This window comes from Mirounga angustirostris, unplaced genomic scaffold, assembly GCF_029215605.1.
Source record: "Mirounga angustirostris isolate CCGP_5_RB_7025 unplaced genomic scaffold, mMirAng1.0.hap1 SCAF_11, whole genome shotgun sequence".
NCBI lineage: Eukaryota > Metazoa > Chordata > Mammalia > Carnivora > Phocidae > Mirounga > Mirounga angustirostris.
Window position 1 is genome coordinate 56,642,220 of NW_026991719.1, and position 23,122 is coordinate 56,665,341.

Genomic DNA, 23,122 nt, shown 5'->3' on the forward strand with positions numbered 1-23,122 from the left:
GTTTGACGGAGGGGTGGGCGTGTGTGGGAGCTGGGTTTTTCACGGAGGGGTGTGTGTGTGTAGGAGCGGGCCGAGGGGTGTTTGACGGAGGGGTGGGCGTGTGTGGGAGCCGGGTGTTTGATGGAGGGGTGTGTGTGTGTGTGTGTGTGTAGGAGCGGGCCGCAGGGGTGTTTGACGGAGGGGCGGGCGTGTGTGGGAGCCGGGTGTGTGTGTGTGTGTGTGTGTGTGTGTGTAGGAGCAGGTCGCAGGGGTGTTTGACGGAGGGGTGGGCGTGCGTGGGAGCCAGGCCGAAAGGACGCAGGGGTGCAGGATGTGCGAGCGTGTAGGAGGGATGACGTGAAGGGGAAGAGGGCGGGCGAGGACTGTCTGGGAGGAGCCGGGGCCGTAGCGGCTGGATGGCCGGCAGCCGGAGGGGGGCGCCACGGGCACTTCGCACTCGCGCGCGCAGAGGCCCGCAGCCGGGGAGCGGCGTGGCGGCTGGGAGCCTCTGGCGGCCCCGGCCCCTCAACCGAGGGGGCGCCTCGCGAGCTAAGGCGCGCGCCTGGCCGGCTCCCTCGGCGTGCCCGCGCCCGCTCCGAATTCAAGCTGGTCCCGCCGGGGGCTAAGCTCAGAGCCCACGGAACTTCCCAGCCCGGCGTCGGCGACGAGGAGCGACCCGCAATAAAACAGCACGCCGGGCTGTGCCTGCTTGCTCGCTTGCTTGCAGCGGACGCCTACTACTTGGCGACAGGCAGCAGCCAGCCAAACTGAGTCTGTGGAACCGGTTGCCAGGGTCGGCGAGCAGCGGCTCCCGGAAGTCCTTTGCCGCTTTGGTAACCATGGAGCGACGGGACCAATACGGCGCTCCTTCCGGTTTCGATCCCGCTCGCCGCGCTCGCCTTTACCAAGTTTACCTTTGACCCCGGAAGTGAGGTCTTCCGCCTTCCTCCCTCCCCCAAGATGGCAACAGCTGAAGACGAGTTACTGCTGCCGCGGCTCCCCGAGCTGTTCGAAACCAGCAAACAGCTTCTAGACGAAGTGGAAGTAGCGACTGAACCCACCGGTTCCCGAGTGATCCAGGAAAAGGTGGTCAAGGGACTAGACCTCCTTAAGAAGGCTGCCGAAATGTTATCGCAACTCGAATTGTTCAGGTAATGGGGGCCAGGGTACTAACGGTTGAGAATGGAGGTAATAATGGTTACCAGGGGTGGAGCCATTGAGCCCGGGTGGAGGAGACCCTTTCGGAAGGCCTAGGAACCTTTTATTCCTACCTCCCACTGCGATCTTATGTACATTGTTTACATTCTCCACCTGCCTTCGAGATGGTTGATATCCCACGTCTGGGCTCCCTAGTGTTGGCTGTTTGCATAGGCACTGGGTGTGAGCGGCCAGCCACTTTCACTCCTCCCGCCTTCTCCCTCCACACACCCACCGCAGCCCCCCCCCCTCCCCTCCCCCAGGAAGTGAGGGCGAATGCCCGTCCAGGCTTCACAGCCTCCTCTTTGCTCTTTCCAGCCGAAATGAAGATTTGGAAGAGATTGCTTCCACCGACCTGAAGTACCTGATGGTGCCAGCATTTCAAGGAGCGCTCACCATGAAACAAGTCAACCCCAGCAAGCGTCTAGATCATTTGCAGTGGGCTCGAGAACACTTTTTAAACTACTTAATTCAGTGCCAGTACTATCATGTGGCAGAGTTTGAGCTGCCCAAAGCCAAGGACAACTCAACTGATAACACTGCTGGTTCCTCCATGGCCTATCCTAGCCTCGCTGATATGGCATCTCAAAGACAGGCTAAAATAGAGAGGTGGGTCAATAGCTATAATTTGAGGACTGCCCAATGGCAGTGCTGTTGGGGCGGGGTGCATGTTTTGGGGGGCAGGGAGGGGAACAGTGATGTCTGTCACTCTTTTGGTTCCTATTGAGCATTAGGACCTGATGAGAGTCAACCCTCTTGAGTTTTTCAAGAAGCCCCTGCTTTTGTTGAGACGGTCATACCTAACCTTCACACCCCTGCTCCCCTGTGGTTGCCAACAACAGAATGTAGTTTAGCATAGTGTCTCCCAGTTTTTTCCCACATCGCAGCATAGCATTATTCATATGTACAGTGGGGTAGATATCTCAGAACGGCACGACATCTTGTAGCTATAATCCATTGATGATCCCCTGAGTGAGAAGTTTTGTTCAAACAGAGTAATGGATCAGGTGTGTAACATCCTGAACTAATCTTAGTCCTAGCACAGCTCCATCGTGTGACCTTGAACAAATTGCTTACTCTCAGTCTTAAAAAAAAAACATGGAATGGGTGCTCACAGTGTCTAAGAGCTACTGTAGGCACTGGAGATACAAACTGAGTGGGGGAGCTAAAATAAGCATGGGTGGTCTCCACCTTGGAGGAGGATATAGTCTGGTGAGGAAAAAGAGGTATAGAAGCAAAGTAGCAATATAAAATGATGTGATAAAGAAATGCACGGGTACTGTGAGAGCAGACAGAAAGGAAACTTGACCAAAGAGGGAGCAGGAGAGAGGAGAAGGCTCCCTGGAATAGATGGCTCCTGTGGCGAGTTGTTTAAGGGTGAATAGGAATATTATTTGGAGGAAGAGGAAAGGAGGGCATTAGCCAGCAGAGCTGGTAGTGTTAGTGAAGCCACAGGGGCATTGAAGAGCACAGTGCTGGGGTGGGGAAACAAGTAAGCGATTAGATGAGGCTGGAACATGAAGGGGGGTGGGTGGAGAAGGAGAAGGAATGATGCTGAAGAATGTTGTGGGGTCCGGACCAAGGAGAGCTTGGGATGTGAGGAAGGTGAAGGAACAGCCCTCCTGCTAAGAACTTGGGGAGGGACTTGAATCCCAGTTCCACCATTTAATCACTCTCACTTTAGGTAAGTTGCTTAATCTCTTGGTGCCTTAATTTCCCCGGCTGTAAAAATTGGATAATAATAGGTCTTTCTTCATAAAGTAGTTTTGAAGATGAAAAGAGAAATACGCGAAAAGCACTTAGCACAGTGGCGGATGCAGTAAGTACTCACAGTCAGCTATTGTTCTGTCTTCGCTGCTGACTACAGGTTGTGGAGGCAGAGGCCTGGGTTTGAGACCCAGCTTTACGTATAAGCCAGTGGACTTTGGGCAACTCATTTCACCTCTCTGAGCCTCAGGATTCCTCATGTGTGAAATCACGTGCAAGTAATAAGGGTACCTGTCTTGTAGGATTAAGAAACAGAAAAAAGATAGAGCACATAAAACAGCACAGCATCTGGCACATAGTTAATACTATATGAATGTCATTTACTAGTAGGCCATGCTAAAGAACCTAAACGTTGGTTGGTGACTGGGTTCCACTGGAGGTTTTTGGTTTGGGGGTTTTGTAAAGAGAAGCGCTGTCATGTTTGCATTTTGACTAGCACACGGTGACAGCAGTTAGGAAGCAGTGTGACGGAGTTAGGTCACAAGTGACGAGGCCTCACTACGGCAATGGCAGAAGAGATGAGGGGGATATATTTATTTAGAAGGGTTGAATCTGCAGAAAACCTGGTGATCAGTTAGTTCTGGGAGGTGGGGTAGACGGAGGCAACAAGGAAGATGTCCATGTGTCTGTCATAGGCGCATGGCTTGTGGAACTCATTAAGATGGGGAATAGAAGAGGAAGAACAAATCGGGATAGGAGAGCATATGAATTCAGTATTGAGCCATGTTGCATTTAAGGTGTCTAGGAGTCATCCACGTAGATGGATCTGGTAGTGTGTGGCTCAGGGGAGAGGTCTGGGCTAAAGAGCCGAAAATCGATTCATTCATATGGCAAATATGTATTGAGCCTTTCTTGTGGGCCAGGAACTGTTCTAAGTAATGGAGAACCAGATGAAATCCATGCCCTCATGAAGCTTTTATTTTGGTGGAGGAGACAGACAGTAAGCTGGTGAATAATAATGGAATTTCAGGTGGTAATGGTCTGTAAAAGAATAATGAAGTATGGTTCAGGGTTAGTTTGTGACAGTGAATAATTTTTGAGGAAATGGGATAGGCTGATAGGAAGTGGAATTCAGCATCCTGTCTTTTGTAAGATGGGAGCAGCCCACTGGCTTGTAACAGGTAGTTTAAGATTTTATTTATTTTTTGACAGAGAGAGACAGCGAGAGAGGGAACCCAAGCAGGGGGAGTGGGAGAGGGAGAAGCAGGCTTCCCGCCGAGCAGGGAGCCCGATGCGGGGCTCGATCCCAGGACCCTGGGATCATGACCTGAGCCAAAGGCAGACGCTTAACGACTGAGCCACCCAGGTGCCCCTGTAACAGGTAGTTTAAACAGTGAGTTTGGTATCCAGATAATTATAGTACACCCCAAAAGAGGACTGTAAATGCCATAGAGATACAGGGTTGTAGAGAAAGACCAGGGAGTGAGCAGGAGGGATGAGGACGAGGTTTCAGCATCTAATGCATGTGAGATGAGCCTTGAATTGTACTTAAAAACAGAAATCACAGATTTTCCTGAATGTAAAAGTAATAATAGCCATTGTAGAAAGTTGGAAAAACAGTATTTTTAAAATTAAAAAGGCCTCAATCCTAGCACTCGGAGATGATCTTTGTTAACTTCCTGGTGTATTTCCTTCCAGATACATAGTTATTATAGTTAATAAGTTTGGAGTAATACTGTATATATATAGTTTTTTTATCCTTTTCAAACCTAACATTATATTGTGAACATTTCCCCATGTCTCTTGAAACCATGCTATTTAATGGTTGCATAATTTTCCATCCCACAGTTGTACCATCATTATTCAGACTAATCTTTTACTGTCAACTACTTAGACTATGTATAGGTTGGGGTCTTCTTTTATTTGTTTTTGTTTTTGCTCTTCTAAGTAGTATTATGAACAGACATCGTTAACTGCATCTGTCACTGTTTCCGTAGGATAGATTTCTAGAAGGACCAGTGACTAGATCAAAGGGTTTGAATATTTTAAGACTCTTGATGGTAGCAACATTGCTATCCACAACAACAGAGTTTTAGAATATATCCCACTGCCCTGGTCTTAGATGTTAACACTTAGAAAAGCCAATTGGGAAAACCAGAAAAGGTATCTCATTGTTTTTATTTGCATTTCTTTGGCTAGAAAGCTTGGTCTTTGAACATTTTTTTTTTTTAAATGTCTGCCAGACAAGATAATAGTGTTATCTTTATGCTAATGGATCCCACATTTACATCACTAGCCCAGACCTTTCCTGACCCTCAGACTCATCCTTCTAACACCCTGTATGGATGTTTCACAGACGTCTCAAACTTAACATGGCCTAAATTGAACCCTTGGCTTTTTAACCCCCAGTGTGCCCCCACACCCAGGTCTTCACCATCTCAGTGAGTGGCACCACCATTCACCAGGGTGTTTAAGCCAGAAGCTAGGAGTCAGCCTCGGTTCCTCCCTTCTGACTCTCCACATCCGGTCCAGCAGCAAGGCCTGCCAGTTCTAGCTACAGAATGAATCTGATGTCCTGTTTCTCTGGACCTCCACTGTCCTACCTCAGTGTGGGCCACTAGCACTTCACCTGGGAGGGCCAGACCGCCAACTCCAAGGCCCTGCACAATCTGGCACCTGCTTCTCTTCAGTCTTACCTTGTTCACTAGATTCTAGCCACAGTTGCCTTCTTTCAGTCCTTTGCACAGACGCAGCTCCCTCCTTCTACAGTCTTGGTACATGTTCTCTTTGCATGAAGTGCTCTTCATTTTTCTGTCTTACTGAGCTTTGTCTCTCTCCTCTCCTGGAATGTATACTCCTTGAGGGCAGGAGCTGTTTCTGTCTTGTTCACTGTGGTATGCCTAGCACAGGGCCTGGCACATAGGAGGTGCTTGAGAAACATTGATTGTTGACAAGCAGGAGGAATAACGAGCAACAGCCCATGGCAGGGTAACTTGAGGTATGTACAGGGCATGCAGAAGAGTCGTTTGGCAGAAGCAGAGAGTACTATGGTCAGAGATCTGCAGAAGGAAGTGATGTGTGTAGAATCCTGAAAGGGAAGAGAGAGGCAGAAAGACAAATTACCATGTTATAATAGTACTTCAGCTGGGAAAAGAGATAAAAATGAAGTGACAGCTGTCAAAGGTACTACTTTTGCAAGAAGCATTGATATGATTAGAAAACGCATTGTTGGGTGTTATGCACAAACAATGAATCATGGAACACTACATCTAAAACTAATGATGTAATGTATGGGGATTAACATAAGAATTAAAAAAAAAAAAAAGAAAACGCATTGTTGAGATCCTTTATGATTTTCTGTAAGTCCTCCCTCCTCCCCCACGTCACGACTTTACGTACTGAGGCCATCCTACGTAAAGCACCTAAATGGTATATCCTCTCTCAAAACCCATTTCTTGGGGGGGGGGGGGGGGCATCATTTTGTTAAGCACCATACATCATTAGTGTTTGATGTAGTGTTCCATGAGTCATTGTTTGCATATAACACCCAGTGCTCCATGCAGAACGTGCCCTCCTTAATACCCATCACCAGGCTAACCCATCCCCCTACCCCCCCTCCCCTCTAGAACGCTCAGTTTGTTTTTCAGAGTCCATAGTCTCTCATGGTTCGTCTCCCCCTCCGATTTCCCTCCCTTCATTCTTCCCCTCCTGCTATCTTCTTCCCCCTTTTTTTTTTTTAACATACAACGTACTATTTGTTTCAGGGGTACAGGTCTGTGATTCATCAGTCTTACACAATTCACAGTGCTCACCATAGCACATACCCTCCCCAATGTCTATCACCCAGCCACCCCATCCCTCCCACCCCCCACCACTCCAGCAACCCTCAGTTTGTTTCCTGAGATTAAGAATTCCTCATATCAGTGAGGTCATATGATACACATCTTTCTCTGATTGACTTATTTCGCTCAGCATAATACCCTCCAGTTCCATCCACGTCGTTGCAAATGGCAAGGTTTCATTCCTTTTGATGGCTGCATAATATTCCATTGTATATATATACCACCTCTTCTTTATCCATTCATCTGTCAATGGACATCTTCTTCACATATCCTCTCTACTCTGATTCCCATCTATGAGAGCGTGAGTCTGGTGGAGTAACTGCACCTCCATTCTTGTGACAGAAACAGAGAAGTAGAAGCTGGGTAAGCAATGAGTGGTGTTCTCCTTACTGAACTTAGATTCTGAAGTCACAATTGGGTACATATCCATAGACAGATGGAAATGTAACTAAAACTTAGGAGACTGGTGGCTAGTGCTAAATCTTTAGGAGCTTTGGTGGATATGGATTGCTGAGGAAAAATATGTAGAGAGAAAAAAAGCCAAGGATAAAAGCTTGGGGCAAGTTAAGGGAGAAGAAAGAGGAAGGGAAGAGCAATCAGAGCTCAGAGACTCAACAAGGTGCTTATAAAAGCCTGGAGAAGAGAGAGAGCAAATGTCTTACACTCTTTGAAATTTCTCCCTGTCAAGCCCTCTCCCAGATACGGTAGCACTTAGTTTGTGTTACTTATCACAGTGTAACTGTCATTCTCTAGACTTGAAACTCCTAAAGGTCAGAGACCTGGACTCATTGCATCTTTACTATCCTAATTGTATCGTCGTATCTTGGGACCCAGCCCAGTAAGTGGATCATGGTAGGTACTTGAAGCATCTTGGGAGGACCAGGTAGTGTTCATCAGAAAAATGGAAGCAATATGGTGTTGCACATAAAGCCTGGACTTTGGAGTCAGATGGACCTGGAGTGGCCAATCCTGTTTCCTCCACTTAATAGATATGGGGCATCGCCTAGCCCTTCCTGGCCTCCTCCTTCCCATCCCCTGACAGTATCTGCATTCTGTTGCTGCTTATGAAGTACTTTCATGTGTATTGTTCCATGTGATCCTCTTAACCCCAGGAAGCAGATCTTCTTATCTCTATTTTAGACCTAAGGAAATGGGTTATGAGAATTTTACTTCTCCAAAGTTACACACCTCACAAGTGTCCAGGCTAGGATTTTAACTTGGGTCTTCAAATTCCCAGTTCTCTCCACTATAGCACAGAAAAGAGAAGAGTGATCATTTGAAAGGATAGAACATGGATTGAGGGAAGGTGTTCTCTAGGATAGGGGAAAGGCACCAGTAGAGTGAAAAGTTGTAACTGCTTGCTGATGGCCCGATGATTGACAGAGTGAAGCCTGGCAAGATGTGGGTAGGGACAGGATCGATAGCAAAAGTGGAATGGTAAAGACCTTGCCCTGGTAAAGACAGCGTTAGCTCCTTAAAGATGAGGAAGGGTGAAACTACAGAGATTTTAAGGTAAAGAGGGACATTGAATTCTCTTGTCGGTTGGCCATCTGGTGAGTGTGATGGTGGCGTGGAATCCACAAAAGATGAAGAGAAGGAGAGCTGAGCATGAGTGACCGACTGCTCGGCCAAAGTTTGACCATTTGAATCTGTTGTTGACTCATTTGACACAAATTTATAATTCGTTAGCTCTCTGCAGCAGCTTGAGAACAGAAAAAGGGAATGGGTCAAGTTGTCCAGAGTCAGAAGGGTGACAGGCGTTGGCGATTCTAAGGTGGTAGGGAGTGTTTTCATGTAATGGCTCACCATGGGAAATCGAGAACAGTAATGAAAGGTCTAGGACAGTGGTTTTCAATCTGTTCCTTGGAGCTCTAAGAATCCACCCCAATGCCTGGGTAGGAGCGATGTTGGGAGCCCTCCTCTGATTTAACCAAGGTGGATTTTGATCTGTTTATTACTTATTGGAGTTCCAAATAAGTTCTCATTAAGAAGAAAGGGTTCCTCGGCTAAGACCAAAAGGTTTAAAAAACACTGGCCTAAAAAAAAGCAGGAGTGGAGGAGCTAAAGTTTTAAAGATGACAGGAGCGAGGAAGTGAAGAAGCAGTCCATGAATGGGGTTAGACCGCGAGCGTGCAGAGAATGGGAAAGGAAGCACAAGGACCTTATTCAAAGGACCGGTAGACTGACCCAGAATTTACCTTGGATTTTATACAGTCTAAGGCCCTGGTAGGGTTTCTTTCCTGCTGTAGGTACAGCCAGGAAAGAGGGCTGGGGTAGGAGTGGGACCAGAATTAAACATTCTCAAGTGATATCTATAATAGCATTTGTGAGCTAGGAGTTTATCTTTGTGGTGTTTTGCTCAGAGACTACTGATGATGGTGTTGTGACGGTTATTTGTAACACCATATAAACTGTTTCACGTGTTGGGTCAAAGGATCAGAAGAGCCTAAAAAGTTGGTATAATAAAGAATGTCTCCAGAGCAGTGGTTCTTGACTTTTCATGGGTCATAGACCTTGCTGGTAATCTGATAAAAACTACAGACCTCTCCCAGGCCAAAAAAAAAAGTCGAATTCTGCATAAAATTTCAGGGAATTCAAGGCCCCCCTCCCCCCAGACTCTGTCTGTGGACCTCAGGTTAAGAACTCCAGATTCGAGGGCGCCTGGGTGGCTCAGCCGGGTAAGCATCTGCCTTCGGCTCAGGTCATGATCCCGGGGTTCTGGGTTCAAGCATCGCGTCGGGCTCCCTGCTCGGCGGGGAGTCTGCCTCTCCCTCTCCCTCTGCCTGCAGCTCCCCCTGCTTGTGCTCTCTCTCTGTCAAATAAATAAATAAAATCTTAAAAAAAAAAAAAAAAAGAACTCCAGATTCCAGTGAACACCTGCAGAGGAGCATCTGATTCTGGAGATCTAGAGTGGGGTTCCAGTCATAGGTATTTCAGAAGACTTCTCTTGGAAATTGTGGAACTTTTCCTTGACTCCTCTCTCTCTCTCCTCCTCTCTCTCTCTCAAGCCCTTACATCCAATACATCTGTTTTATATTTTAAATACATCCACATCTCACCACCTCCCTATTTCAAGTCACTGTCTCTCATCTAGATTGTAGCAATACCCTCTTAATTGATTTCTCTGCTTCCATCCTTGCCTCCCCTCCCCCCCAGTCTGTACTCCACACAACAGCCAGAGTGGCCCATATAAAAAAAGTTTTCATGTCACTCTATTCATATCAAGTATTCTATTCAAAAGCTTCCAGTGGCTTTCCTGTCTCAAAATATCATGGTATTTGATATTTGGGGTCTTACAGCCTACAGGGTTCTACAAATTGTATCCCTGGCTACCTCTCTTACCTCATTTACTGTCATTCTTCTTTGCTCCATGCCAGCCACACTGGCCTACTTTCTATTTCTCAAACACTTCAAGCCAAGCTCTCTCCCACTCCAGGACCATCACATTTCTTTTTTTCCCCCTGAGAACCCTCTTTCAGATATTGGCATGGCTTGCTTCCTGATTGAAGTCTTTGCTCCAACGTCGCCTCCTCCTGATCACCTTGTATATAATAGCACTTCTACTTCTGTGCCATCATTCTGTCCACTTTACCTTGCTTTTTGCTTCTTCATGGCACTTACCACCACCCGATTCATCGTCTCTTTTTGTTGGTTTCCACTAGAACGAGAGCTTCAGGAGAGCAAGGACTTTCTTGTCTACACCGCTTTGTGTCCAGCACTGAGAACAGTGCCTGTCCCATAATAGGTACTTAGTAAATACTTTTCAAATGAATGAATGCATCCTGGAAAAGGCAGGCAGGATGGTTGTGAGTCTTTATATTGGGATGAGCCAGGGGACACCTGGCTGGCTCGGTCAGTAGAGCATGTGACTCTTGATCTCAGGGTCATGAGTTCAAGCCCCATGTTGGGTGTAAAGCTTACTTTAAAAAAAATATGATCGTACAAATAAAAGCACATAGTATATAGCACCTTGTCCTTGAGAAAAATACGATAAAAGAGAGTGTTTCCTTGGTTCAAACAATATGATTCCCTTAGTAAAAGGATGAGCCAGAAGAGCTAAGATTGTTTTGCCCAGAAGAGGAAGAAGAGATGACCACTTTTTTTTAGGCTATTTCCCAAGGAATCCCTGTGTCGGTGGCAGGTAAACAACCCCTAAGATTCTGTGACTCTTTGAAGTGGCAGTTCCCCAATGGACATTGATACTAAGTATCCAACTTAGTAAGGGTTGACATACTAAAATTATTGCAGGACTCCCATCTCTAAAGATGATGGGAAGAGTTGCTCAGATCAGGTTACTTCTGTATTTTTCTGGCTTCAGAAGGTTTTTCGCAGCCCCAGCTGATCCCTTCCTTGCCTTGGCACTCTTGAGGACTTGCAGCCTTGGTGATGAGTTCAGGGGTATAGAATCTGTATTTTTGCCAAAATGGAAACCGGCATACTTACCGCCTGGTCACTTGGCAAAGGTAAACTCTTATTGTGGCCTTCTTTGAAGGAATACCTCTTTATTTTTAACTTCATGGGCAATGCTTTTCTGTGGAACAGATACAAGCGGAAGAAGGAATTGGAGCATAGGTTGTCTGCACTGAAATCTGCTGTGGAAAGTGGTCAAGCAGATGATGAGCGTGTTCGTGAATATTACCTCCTTCACCTTCGAAGGTGGATTGGTATCAGCTTGGAAGAGATTGAGAGCATTGACCAGGAGATGAAGATCCTGAGAGAAAAAGACTCCTCAACAGAGGTAAGCCTGGTCGCTGCCTATCATATAGCTCAAGAAGCTACTGTCAAGAGATTGGAATGTTCTACAGGAGAACGATCAAACTAAAATCCTTTTTAAGTTTTAAGTCTCCCTAAAATCATTGTCCTCATTAAGCTTAGTGGAGGAAGGCTGAAGGTTCACCAGGGTAGCCTCTCTAGCTTGCAGTAGTGTTCCCCAGTGCTCTCTGACCTGTAACACACTTCTAGCCATGTGTAATTTTGTGACCTAAATTGGTTTGGGCTGTGAGACGTCCTGAGTGCTGAAGGAATGCATAGGAAGGTGGGCCTTTAAAATCTGTGCTTGACTATAATAACCAAAGGAGAAAGAGGAAAGGGATGGGAACGGAGAGGGAAAGTGGCACTGGAGGAGGGAGAGAACAGAGTAGAAGGAAGAAGATAAAAGGAACGATCGGGAATATATTTAGGTTGGGAGGAGGAATCCGAATTTAACCTTACACAGTGATGCACTCTCACACCCTTAGATCCCCCAAGTATGAGACACAGAAGGACTTTTCCATACACAAAATGTTGGGTATACTGATAAAGAAAACCTGGTGTGACACAGCTTTGGCTGTCTTTGAAAATCATCACCCTGTTTTGGAGCTGCTGCTTCAGAAGATTGGGCTCTGCTGCCACTTACTTTTTGGTTCAGGATACAAACATGGATTGAGTTGAATTTATCAGCTCTCCACAGGCATTTATTTAAGTCCTCAGAGAGACCTCTTCCTAATTTGATTTGTACTAATTAGCCCAGGAGCTTAGGCCTCCTGGTAACATCAACCGTGCTCCTCCTGTTAAAGGATCCAAGAATAAGCAATTAGTATTCTAAGGCCATAAGGCCCCTAGAGCATATCTAGGTGAATGGCTTTTGGACATTTTGAGGCTGGACTCTTCTGGGTCCTCCCCTGCCCTGTTCGTTGTTGTTGTTGTTTAATGCTCTCTTATTTGGTATGGGGATTGGCTCTGGAAGTGATGAAGCTACAACCAAGTGAACACCTTTTCTCTGATCATACTTTTGTTTCCTCATGCCCCTGGATAGCCAGGGTTCCTTCAAACATTTCTATACGCCACTATATGAAAACTACCAACACATTCTTTCCCCCTTGCCTTTAGGAACACCCTCTTCTAAAAACCTGGATGGGTTCTTGACAATTAATTGCATAGTTACATCGGAAGGGGGTTTTAGAAGAAGGGTCTTAATGATTCTGCTTTAGCACTCAAGGCCAGGCTGAGGAAAGGGACTTCAGATTCAGCTCAAGGGATTTAGCTGGACCATGGAAAAAGCCTTTGGAATCTCCTTCTTTGGAGGGGAAGATTATAAAGCCAAGGAAATTTTTTACTTTTGGTGAGATGATTTCTGGGAGAGCTTTCTCCTCCTTTTCATTCAGCAGGGTACTCTGGCCTCCTCAGGAGAGCTCAGCAGCCTCCGCCATTAGTATTCTGCTGCTATCTCTGAGAGACTGAGAGATAGGGAGCAGGCAAAGTTTGAATCCAGGGCTTTTCAAGCACCTGAAAACTTAAGAGCCTGCATAATGGGGTAGGCAGAATGGCAAAAATGCACTTCTGATAACTTAATTTCCTTTCCAGGCATCAACTTCTCGTTCACCTCGTCAGGACAGGCCTCCAATGAAACCCTTCGTACTCACTCGGAATGTGGCCCAAGCCAAGTAGGTAGTACTAAAAAGTGGGTTGCCTTTGTAGGCCCCCTGCTTTTATGGCTCAATTGCAGTGCATGAGTAATGGACAGAATGGGCATTGTTAAAAGGCCACGTCCTCTCCTGTGGTGGCTGTTCTTTCATCAGAGGGATGTTATCTCTAATACTTTCTATATGTCTCTCTCCATCAGACATTTCTCTCACAAACTCAAGCTTAAGAATAGGCCCAAAAGAAAACCAACAAAAATAAATAAATCAGAAAGAGGAAAGGAATCTATTGGAGAATTGCCTACTTCAATTGTTTCCCATTATTGCCTTCAGCAACAATTCTCAGAAGGACATTATTTGCCTACTTAGGATTTAATTCTGAGTTCTTGAGATACTTTTCCATAGGGTGGCAGGAAAGTCTCCTTCCTATGTGTACTTTTTAGACCCACCAACTATAAAGACCCCTTCCACGTTGTCATCACTGCTTTGTGGGACATTGGCCTCTGGGATTGCCTTCTGGGCAATGATCCTGAGCTATTTATCTTCTCATGAAAGCTCTTGGCTTTAATGCACCTTCCTGGATGCCTGTTTTTACATATCCTCACAGGAGTTTACACAACTCCTCAGAAGATACCTGGGCAGGGGAACAAGGATGAAACAGACACAGGTTTTGTCACTAAAGAGAAGAGGCTTTTTAGTAGTGCTATTTATGTTTAGTGTTCTAAATGTAATGTGATTCTTGCAGAGTATTTGGAGCTGGTTATCCAAGTCTGGCATCTATGACGGTGAATGACTGGTACGATCAGCATCGGAAATACGGAGCATTACCAGATCAGGGCATAGCCAAGACACCACCAGGTATGAAGGGGTAGGAGGAAAGTAGTTATATTCTTGGTTCCTTGCTCACTAGCATTAAATTCCGACCAAGTACTGTTGCCCTTTAGGAGCAGAAGTAATCTGGACAAAGATTCTAGGCGGTATTCCCTTTTTTTTTTTTTAAGATTTTATTTATTTATTCATAAGAGACAGAGAGAGAGGCAGAGGGAGAAGCAGGCTCCCCACTGAGCAGGGAGCCTGATGCGGTACTCGATCCCAGGACCCTGGGATCATGACCTGAGCCGAAGGCAGACGCTTAACCATCTGAGCCACCCAGGCGCCCTAGCCGGTATTTCTTTATTTATTGTTAAGATAAATAGCAGATGATTCTGGGAGGATGGAAGCAGCGGCTGCATGATTTTGGAATCCTTCCAGATGTCCTGCTTAGCAGACTAAGCAGCTAGTTACAAAAAGCCAAAGTCCCATGGAGGGCAGTTCCACTTCTGGTAATGGCAAAGTAGGTTGTACCAAGGCCAATCCCTCCCACAGATAACAGGTACAAACTGAAGAAATTAAAACAACTACCCAGGGGCGCCTGGGTGGCTCAGTCGGTTAAGCGTCTGCCTTCGGCTCAGGTCATGATCCCAGGGTCCTGGGATCGAGCCCCGCATTGGGCTCCCTGCTCCACGGGGAGCCTGCTTCTCCCTCTGCCTCTCTCTCTCTCTCTCTCTCTCTGTCTCTCATGAATAAATAAATAAAATCTTTAAAAAAAAAAAAACAACTACCCAAAGGAACTAGAGAATGACCAAGAGCAGACACAGGCTGGAGGGCAGTCAACACTTAGAAGAAGGGAATGGTTGGAATTTCTTGAGGGCAGGGTCTTTGACTTAACTGTATTCTTGGTGCCCAACTTGGCAATTAGATCATGGTATATACTTGGAGGCATCTTTGGAAGGAAAAGGTGGAGAGGGTGGCCATTATGAAGATGGAAGCAATATGGTATATTAGAAAAAGGACAGACAAACCTGGGGTAAGCAATTATTCCTGCCACTTAACAGATAGGACATCATCTAGCCCCTCTGAGCCTCTGTTTCCTTATCTTGTGTATTATCGCATTTGATCCTCTTAACAGCCCTGTGAAGCAAGCATTCTTATCCCCGTATTAGGATGAGGAAATGGTGTCTGAGATCTGACTTACACAAAGTCAACAAAGCTAGAAAGTGGCCAGGCTAGGATTTGAATTCGGGTCTTAAAATTCCCAATTCAGGGCTATTTCCACTTTAGCACAGAGAAGAGAAGAGTGGTCATTTGGAAGGGTTGCCTATTTCTTACAGCTTCTCACCCATTGGGAATCTGCAGTCATGGTGATGTGGGGGTAGGTGAAACTTAGAAACATACAGTCTTACTGGTTAAGAAATGAGACGATATCCCATAAAGGAGAGAACCACGGAAGAGGAGCCCTGATTCTCTATATACACCTCACCTAAATCTCAGGCTGACACCTAAGCTGTGTGTGCCCGGGATGGACTCCAAGCATCCTAGCTAGGGCTAAAATAACTGAATGGAGGATTCAGCTGCTGCCCAATGCAGAGGAAAGAGAATTTGGAATTTTGGTTCTAGACAAATGAACTGCCTGCTAAAATGAAAAATCAGTACTCTTTAGAGGAAAGAAACAGAATTCAGAGTCTCTACAACATAAAATTCACAAAGTCTGGGGTTTAATCCGAAACCACTATACATATGGGGGAAAGAAAAATAGGAAAACGTGACTTACACTCACGAGGAAAAGCAGTCAATGGAGACCAACACTAGATGATGCAGATGTTGAAATTCGCAGACAAGGACTTTAAAGCAGCTTATTTGCATATTCAAGGGTAGAGGGGAAAATATGCCTGTAATGAATGCAAAGAAATCTCAGGAGGTAGTGTGTAATATAATTTTATATTTACAAACATACCTGCTACCCCGAGGCAAGTATTATTTTAGTCCATGTGGACTGTTGACCCCTCTTGAGATTACAACGTACACATTCCTAAATCATTGTGGGTAGACTTACAAGTATCTTAACTTGTTTCTGGACATGTAACGTGTTTATAAACCTCTTAATTTTTAGCAACAATTAGAAAACACCTCCTATGAAAAACACTTCACAAGTTCTACTTAGTGTCAGCCATTGCTGGCAGTCTGTCACTAGAGAATCCAGCAATATCTGGTATGTTACGAGCTCTCAAGAGAGCCTGAACTTCAAAAAGTTGTATCTGATGGATGTAAATTTGCCTCCTAGTTCACTTTGAGTCAGGAGCTAGAACTGTGAACCTAACTTTGTCTTATTGGTGGGTAATAACTGAAAATAAAGATTTTATTTTCTTGCTCAAAAAAAGAAACAAGGAAAAAAGAGGAATAGCAGCAGCAAAGTAGGAACTATACATAAAAAATTCTGAAACTGAAAAATACAGTATCTCAAGTTTGGAAACCCATTAGATGAGCTTAATAGCAAGTTGGCAGTGGCAGAAGAAAGTGTCATGTAACTCAAAGACCAGTACCAGTTAGACAGTCTGAAAAACAAAAAATTGGAAAACAGTGAAACAGAGCCTCTGTGACCTGTGGAATAAGGTAAGAAGTTCTATCATATGTACAATTGAAATACCAGTAGGAAAAGAGAGAGAGAAAGAGAAGGGGCCAGGAAAAAAAATTGAAGAAATGATGGCTGAAATGTTCCCTAAATCAGTGAAACACAAATTTGCAGATTCAGAATAATCAAGCCCCAAGCAAGTTAAATGCAAAGAAAACCACGCATAGGCACATCATAGTCAAACTGCTGAAAACCAAAGAAGAAGAAAATCTTGAAAGCAGCCAGGGATAAAGTACACGTTACACTTAGAAGAACAGTGATATGAGTTGTTTCTGACTTCCCATTAGAAACAGTGGGAGCCAGAGACAGTGGAACAACATCTCATAAGTGTTGGGGGAGGGGAGAAGACCTGTCACCCCAGACTTTTATACCCAGTGAAAATATCCATTAAAAAAATGAAGGCATAATTAAGACATTTTCAGATAAAGCTGAAGGAATTCTTCACCAGGAAACTGGCGTTACAAGAAATTCTGAAGGAAGTTCCTTAGGCTGAAGGGAATGAACTACGTATAGCTTCTTCAGGCAAAAATTATAATATCGTCCCATGGGGATTATACTGTATGTAGATGTAATACATATGACAGCCATAGCCAAAACGATGGACTAGATGGAACCATTTTGGGGGAGCTTCTCTTGTTTTATGGAAAGTGGTACGTAATATCTATTGCTGTGTAACAAATTACTGCAAGATGTTGCAACTTAATAAACATTTATTGTCACATATTTTCTGAGGGTGAGGAATCCAGGATCAACTTCACTGGGTGATTCTGGCTTAGGAGCTCTTAAGGTCGCAGTCAAGCTGTCAGCTGGGGCAGCAGTCTTCTGACAGTTTGACTGAGGCTGGAGGATCTGCTTCCAGCTCATTGGCTCATTCATGTGGCTATTGGCAGAGGCCTCCCCTTGTGGATCCCTCAATGGGGTCGCTCACAGCTAGGAGCTTCCTTTCACCCAGAGTGAATGATCTGAGTGAGAATGATCAGGATAGAAGCCCCAGTATCTTATAATCTAACATTGGAAGTAACATCCTGACTTCTGCCATATTCTGTTGGTCACATAGTATGGGAGGGGACTCCATAAAAGCATGACTACCAGGAGGCTGAGATAGTTGGGGTCCATCTTTGAGGCTGCCTCCCACATGGTTCAATATTAACTCTAAGTAGACTGGAAAGTTAGGAAGGAATATTGTATTACCTAGAGCAACCACTTAAAAAATAATGCCTCAAGGGGTGCCTGGGTGGCTCAGTCGGTTGAGTGTCCAACTCTTGATTTCAGCTCAGGTCATGATTTCAGGATCATGAGATCAAGGCCTGTGTCAGGCTCATGCCCTCTGCTTGGGGTCCTCCCTCTCCCTCTGCCCCTCCCCCTGCTCACACTCCCTCCCCCCCAATAAATAAATAAATAAATAAAATCTTTTTAAAAAATAATGCATCAAGAGAATAAGAAGACAAGCCACAGACAGGCAGAAAATATTTACCAAAGACACATCTGATAAAAGACTCTTATCCAAAACATACAAAGAATTCTTAAAACTCAACAATAAGGAAACAGACAGCCGCAATTAAAAAATAGGCAGAAGACCTGAATAGACACCTCACCCAAAGAAGATCTACAGAGGGCAAATAAGCATATGAAAAGAAGCTCAACATCACATGTCATTAGGGAATTGCAAATTAAAACAACAGTGATACCACTACGCCCATGTAAGAATGGCCAGAATACCAAACGCCAACACCACCAAATGCTGGTATGGAAATGGAGCAACAGGGACTCTGATTCACTGCTGATCGCGATGCCAAGTGATACAGCCACTTTGGAAGACAGTTTCTTACAAAACTAAACATTCTCTTACCATACAATCCAGCAGTCCTGCTCCTTGATGTTTACCCAAATGAGTTGAAAACTGAGGTCTACACAAAATCCTGCACACAGGTGGTTATGGCAGCTTTATTCATAATTGCCAAAACTTGAAGCAACCAAGATGCCCTCAGTAGGTTGAATGGATAAAGTATGGTACGTCCAGACAATAGAATAGTATTCAATGCTAAAAAAAAAAAAAAGCTATCAAGCCATAAAAAGACATGGAATAAAAAGACATGGAAAAACCTTAAATACAGATTACTAAGTGAAAGAAGCTGATCTGAGAAGCTACATGCTACATGATTCCAACTATAGGACTTTCTGGAAACGGCAAACCTGGAGAGACAGTAAATGGATCAGCGACTGCCAGGGGTTTAGAGGAGGAGGAGGGACAAATAGGTGGAGCACAGAGGATTTTTAGGGCAGTGAAACTATTCTGTATGATGATATAACAGCAGATACATGTCATTATATACATTTTTCCAAACCCACAGGATGTACACCACCAAGAAAGAACCCTGTTGTAAATTACTGTGGACTTGGGACAATATTGATGTGTCAGTGTGGGTTCATTGATTGTAACAAATGTACCACTCTGGTACAGGATGTTGGAAGTGGGGGAAGCTATGCCTCTGTGAGGGCAGGGAGTATATGGCAACACTGTGTATATTCCATTCAGTCTTACTGTGAACCTAAAACTACTCTTTAAAGTCCACTTTAAAAAGTAAGGCAAAGAGACAAAGCTTATAAAGTCAATAGAGAAAATAAAAGAAGAAAGCAAGCAAGAATGAATAGAGAGGCAAACAAAACAAAACAAAACAAAACAGATGAGGTGAACAGAAAACCAATAGCAGCATGGCAGATCCCATTCCAGTCATATCAGTAATTATCCTAAATGTAAATGGAATAAACCTCCAAATTAGAAATCAGAGATTGATGTCAGGCTCAGCTGCATGCTGTCTGCAAGAGATGCATTTTAATTATAAAGGCACAGATTGGTTGAAAGTGAAAAGATGAAAAAGGATATACCAAGCTGACAGCATAAGAAAGCTGTAGTAGCCAGAGGAACATCAGATAGACTTCAAGACAGAAGGTGTCACTGGATATAAACAAGGGCATTTCATACCAATAAAAGGAGCAGTTTATCTGGAAGAGTTTGTGTCTAATAAGCTTTTTTAAATTACATGAATTAAAAAGTGACAGACTTAAGTGGAGAAACAGGCAAATCTACAGTCATAGTTGGAGAGTGTAATACTTCTCTTGCTCTAATGGAAAGAATTACTAGACAGAAAATCAGTGAGGACGTAGATGATCTGGACAACACTAGCAGCAGCCACCTTAACCTGTTCTACATGTATGGGACAATATATCCGACAACCGCAAAATACACCTTTTTTCATATGCACATGGCACATTCACCAGATATTCTGGGCCATCAAAGAAGTCTCAGAAAGTTTCAGAGGTTGAAATCACACTAAATATGTTCTCTGACCCCAATGGACTTAAATTAGCAATCAGTAACGACATACCTAGGAAGTCTTCAAAATATTTTTTTTTTTTTTACTCTTAAGGCATTTATTTATTAAAACGTTCTCTGCCAAGATTTCACATTAGCTTAAAATTCAAATCAGTCTTTACATTTCTCTACTGAGGTTTCCACTTCAGAGTATCACATAAAAACACCTCCAGCAATCAGTGTTACCAGCGTCCACACGGTGAGCCCCATGGTCAGCCTCTTTGTTCCCTAGGTGACCCAACTAGATGTTAATACTGCTCTGCTACAGGGTAAAAGCTCCTAACTCAAACTCATTGGAAAAGGGGTGAAACTTCTGCAAAGTGCACTTTAAGAAGAGGTACTGTTTGCTCATGAAAAGAAACCAGTGAGTCCTCTAAGAATAATAAAAGGGGGTATTTTACAGTTAAGCACATGATTTGGAGTGAAGAATTCGGATGTTGCTCTGCTGGTCCAGGCCATTAATACTACTTCTTGTTCCTCCTGTGGGCCCCCTTCATCAGGTATCACAAGGCCTTCATCTGTGGCATATAGAATGTCCACGATCCTCTGCAATACTGGGTTGTTTTCCCCTTCGTTCTCCTGGCAAATCAATTCCGTGTTCCTTAGCTTTCCAAAGTAGAAATCTCTTTCTTTCTCCAAGTCTTCGACGGTAAGTTTCAATACATTGACCTGCTGCATCAATTCAGCTGCTTCGTCATCCCCGTTGCCCACACCAGGATTCTTTCGCACCACACCCGGGCCAGCCTTAGGGGTTGCAGTAGTTCTGTGTGTTGCAATGGGCCTCTGTGGAGCTGCACTGCTAGAGCTGAGAGGTTTCTTCGGTTTGTTCAGAGCTGGAGCAACAAGGGAGGGAGCCGCTGCAGTTTCTTGACCTTGTCTGGCAGCTACGGGGTCATAGTCTTTTCCATCATAGTTTGCATCAAAAAACTTCTTGAACCACTCAACAAATTCAAAATTGTCCTGAAACTTTCCTTTTACTAATTTGTCCACAGGAATTATTTTGTCAACACCCATTCTCTTAAAACCTGCTTGTAGTATTTTGAAGTTCTGGATGTATTCATGTTCTAGCTTAGCCTGGAATTTCACTTTCTTCAAGGCAATGGAGCCAGGGAACAGCATGTCCATAAACTGACAGTAGGCAGCCCCTGAGCACAACTGTTCGATCTTCGTCAGAGTCAGCTGCAGAGACTCATTGATCCAGGCCAGCATGTCATGTCGACTTAGGTTATCACTGGTGACTGATGTTGAATATACGTTCACTGCCATCTTCGGCTCTCGGCGGGACCGCGTCCACGGCCTGTGCCCGGCTTCAGTTCCGTCTTTGTCTTGTTCCCAAAATATTTTTAAATTAAACAACATACTTCTAAACAACTCACTGGTCAAAAAAGACATCACAAAGAAAATGAGAAAATATTTTTAACTGAATGACAATGAAAATAGATTAAAATTTGGGGCGTACAACTGAAGCCGTGCTGACAGGGAAATGTGTACCTTTCAGTCCTTAATCTTAGGAAAAAAGAGAAAGGTAGAGTTAATTACCTAAGGTTCTAGCTTAAGAAGTTGGGGAAAACAAAAACAGAATAAACCCAAAGTAAAGCGAAGAAGGGAAACAATAAAAGGTGTAGAGACTCTAGGGGTGTCGGGGGTAGTGATGCACGCAGGTCGCACCTAGGTGCGCCCTTGGGGCCTGGCAGCTGTGCTCCTAGGTTTATATCTAAGCGTAATGAGAACATACATCCACAGAAGGCTTGTACAAGAATGTCCATGGCAGCAGCATGTGTAATACCCCAAGCTGGACCCTACTCAAATGCCTGTACATAATAGAATGAATGAAGAAGTCTGGGTGTGTTCACATAATAAAATACTATTTAGCGGGCGCCTGGGTGGCTCAGTTGGTTGAGCGACTGCCTTCGGCTCAGGTCATGATCCTGGAGTCCCGGGATCGAGTCCTGCATCGGGCTCCCTGCTCGGCGGGGAGTCGGCTTCTCCCTCTGACCCTCCCCCCTCTCATGTGCTCTCTCTCATTCTCTCTCTCAAATAAATAAATAAAAATCTTAAAAAAAAAAAATACTATTTAGCAATAAGGTTAAACTACCTCTGGTTCTTGAGCTATCTGTGGCACATAGAGCAGAAATTTTGCAGACGTAATTATGAGTGAGAAAAGCCAGACACAAAAGAATATATACTATATGATTCCATTCGTATAAAGTGCGCAGACGGGCGGAACTTGTACCGGCTGCTTAAAGGCCAGTATAGTGTTCACCCTTAGTGGGGCATCATGAATGGAATTGGACCTGAGGGGGACTTGTGTGGAGTTAGTGTTTTGCGTCTGATCTGAGTACTGATTACATAGCTGTGCTCAGATGCGGAAATTCATCGAGCTGTGCTACGTTTGTGTATATGTCTACATGGATATTTCAGTAATAACACAAAAAGAAACTCATAGACAACGTTTTCTTTTTTTCTTTTTTTTTTAAAGATTTTTATTTATTTATTTGAGAGAGAGAGCACAGCAGGGGGAGAGGCAGGGGGAGAAGCAGGCTCCCTGCTGAGCAGGGAGCCCAACTCGGGGCTGGATCACGGAACCCCGGGATCATGACCTGAGCCGAAGGCAGACGCTTAACTGACTGAGCCACCCGGGCGCCCCTCCTGGGCAACATTTTCAACAAAGTAGGTGACAGCGTATCCCCATGAACTTCAAAATAAAAACAGATAAGGGCAAGTCACTCATAGCCACAAGGTCAACAAGTGGTTGGCATAGGTGTAGGAGAAAGCAGAAAGCGTTGACAGACCCACCTGCAAGACCTGACAAACAGCAGAATTCCAAAACAGCAAACAGGCATTCCCTCCACCGTGTGGCAGTCCAGTGTAAGGACAGCAGTTGAAATGGGAGGGGTTTTGCCCTGCAATAAAAACCAGGTGAGTAGAAGGGACCTGTGGTCAGAGTCCGAAAAAGACGAAGTCCAATCTTTAATGAACTCTTGAAAAAGACCCACCAGATCTTGCTTCCAGGAACAGGGTCCCACACTGAAGAGAAATTGCTAAGGATAGAATTGACATTGAGTAGAACAGGGACCATAAAGAAGGAGGAAAGGGGAGGTTCAGATAAAAGTGGACAAGAGGACCAGAGCCAAGAACTCCAGTGAAGCAAGTCATCATACTTCTTTAACAGACATAA

At 44.7% G+C, this 23,122-nt stretch overlaps 2 protein-coding genes across 3 annotated transcripts in view; one reads left to right on the plus strand and one right to left on the minus strand.

The window, feature by feature from the left end:
• Positions 1 to 422: 422 nt before the first annotated feature.
• IGBP1 (immunoglobulin binding protein 1) overlaps positions 423 to 23,122 on the plus strand; it is a 28,210-nt gene continuing 5,510 nt past the window's right edge. Inside the window, exons 1-5 of one of the 2 annotated variants that reach the window (XM_064574203.1) lie at positions 423 to 1,130; positions 1,495 to 1,785; positions 11,268 to 11,463; positions 13,068 to 13,147; positions 13,869 to 13,981. In XM_064574203.1, coding sequence (XP_064430273.1) covers positions 940 to 1,130; positions 1,495 to 1,785; positions 11,268 to 11,463; positions 13,068 to 13,147; positions 13,869 to 13,981 — 871 coding nt within the window. In that variant the 5' untranslated portion in view covers positions 423 to 939. The remainder of the gene's footprint in view (positions 1,131 to 1,494; positions 1,786 to 11,267; positions 11,464 to 13,067; positions 13,148 to 13,868; positions 13,982 to 23,122) is intronic. The other variant, XM_064574202.1, reaches the window with a different exon arrangement.
• On the minus strand, positions 20,080 to 21,271 carry LOC123842832 (microtubule-associated protein RP/EB family member 1-like). Its single transcript, XM_045872025.2, has one exon. It carries the CDS (start codon positions 21,208 to 21,210, stop codon positions 20,293 to 20,295), a length of 918 nt encoding a protein of 305 aa, XP_045727981.2. The 5' UTR covers positions 21,211 to 21,271; the 3' UTR covers positions 20,080 to 20,292.

Bases quoted from the DNA above. Each gene is read 5' to 3' on its own strand.
- LOC123842832 (XM_045872025.2), bottom strand. From the start codon at position 21,210: ATGGCAGTGAACGTATATTCAACATCAGTCACCAGTGATAACCTAAGT.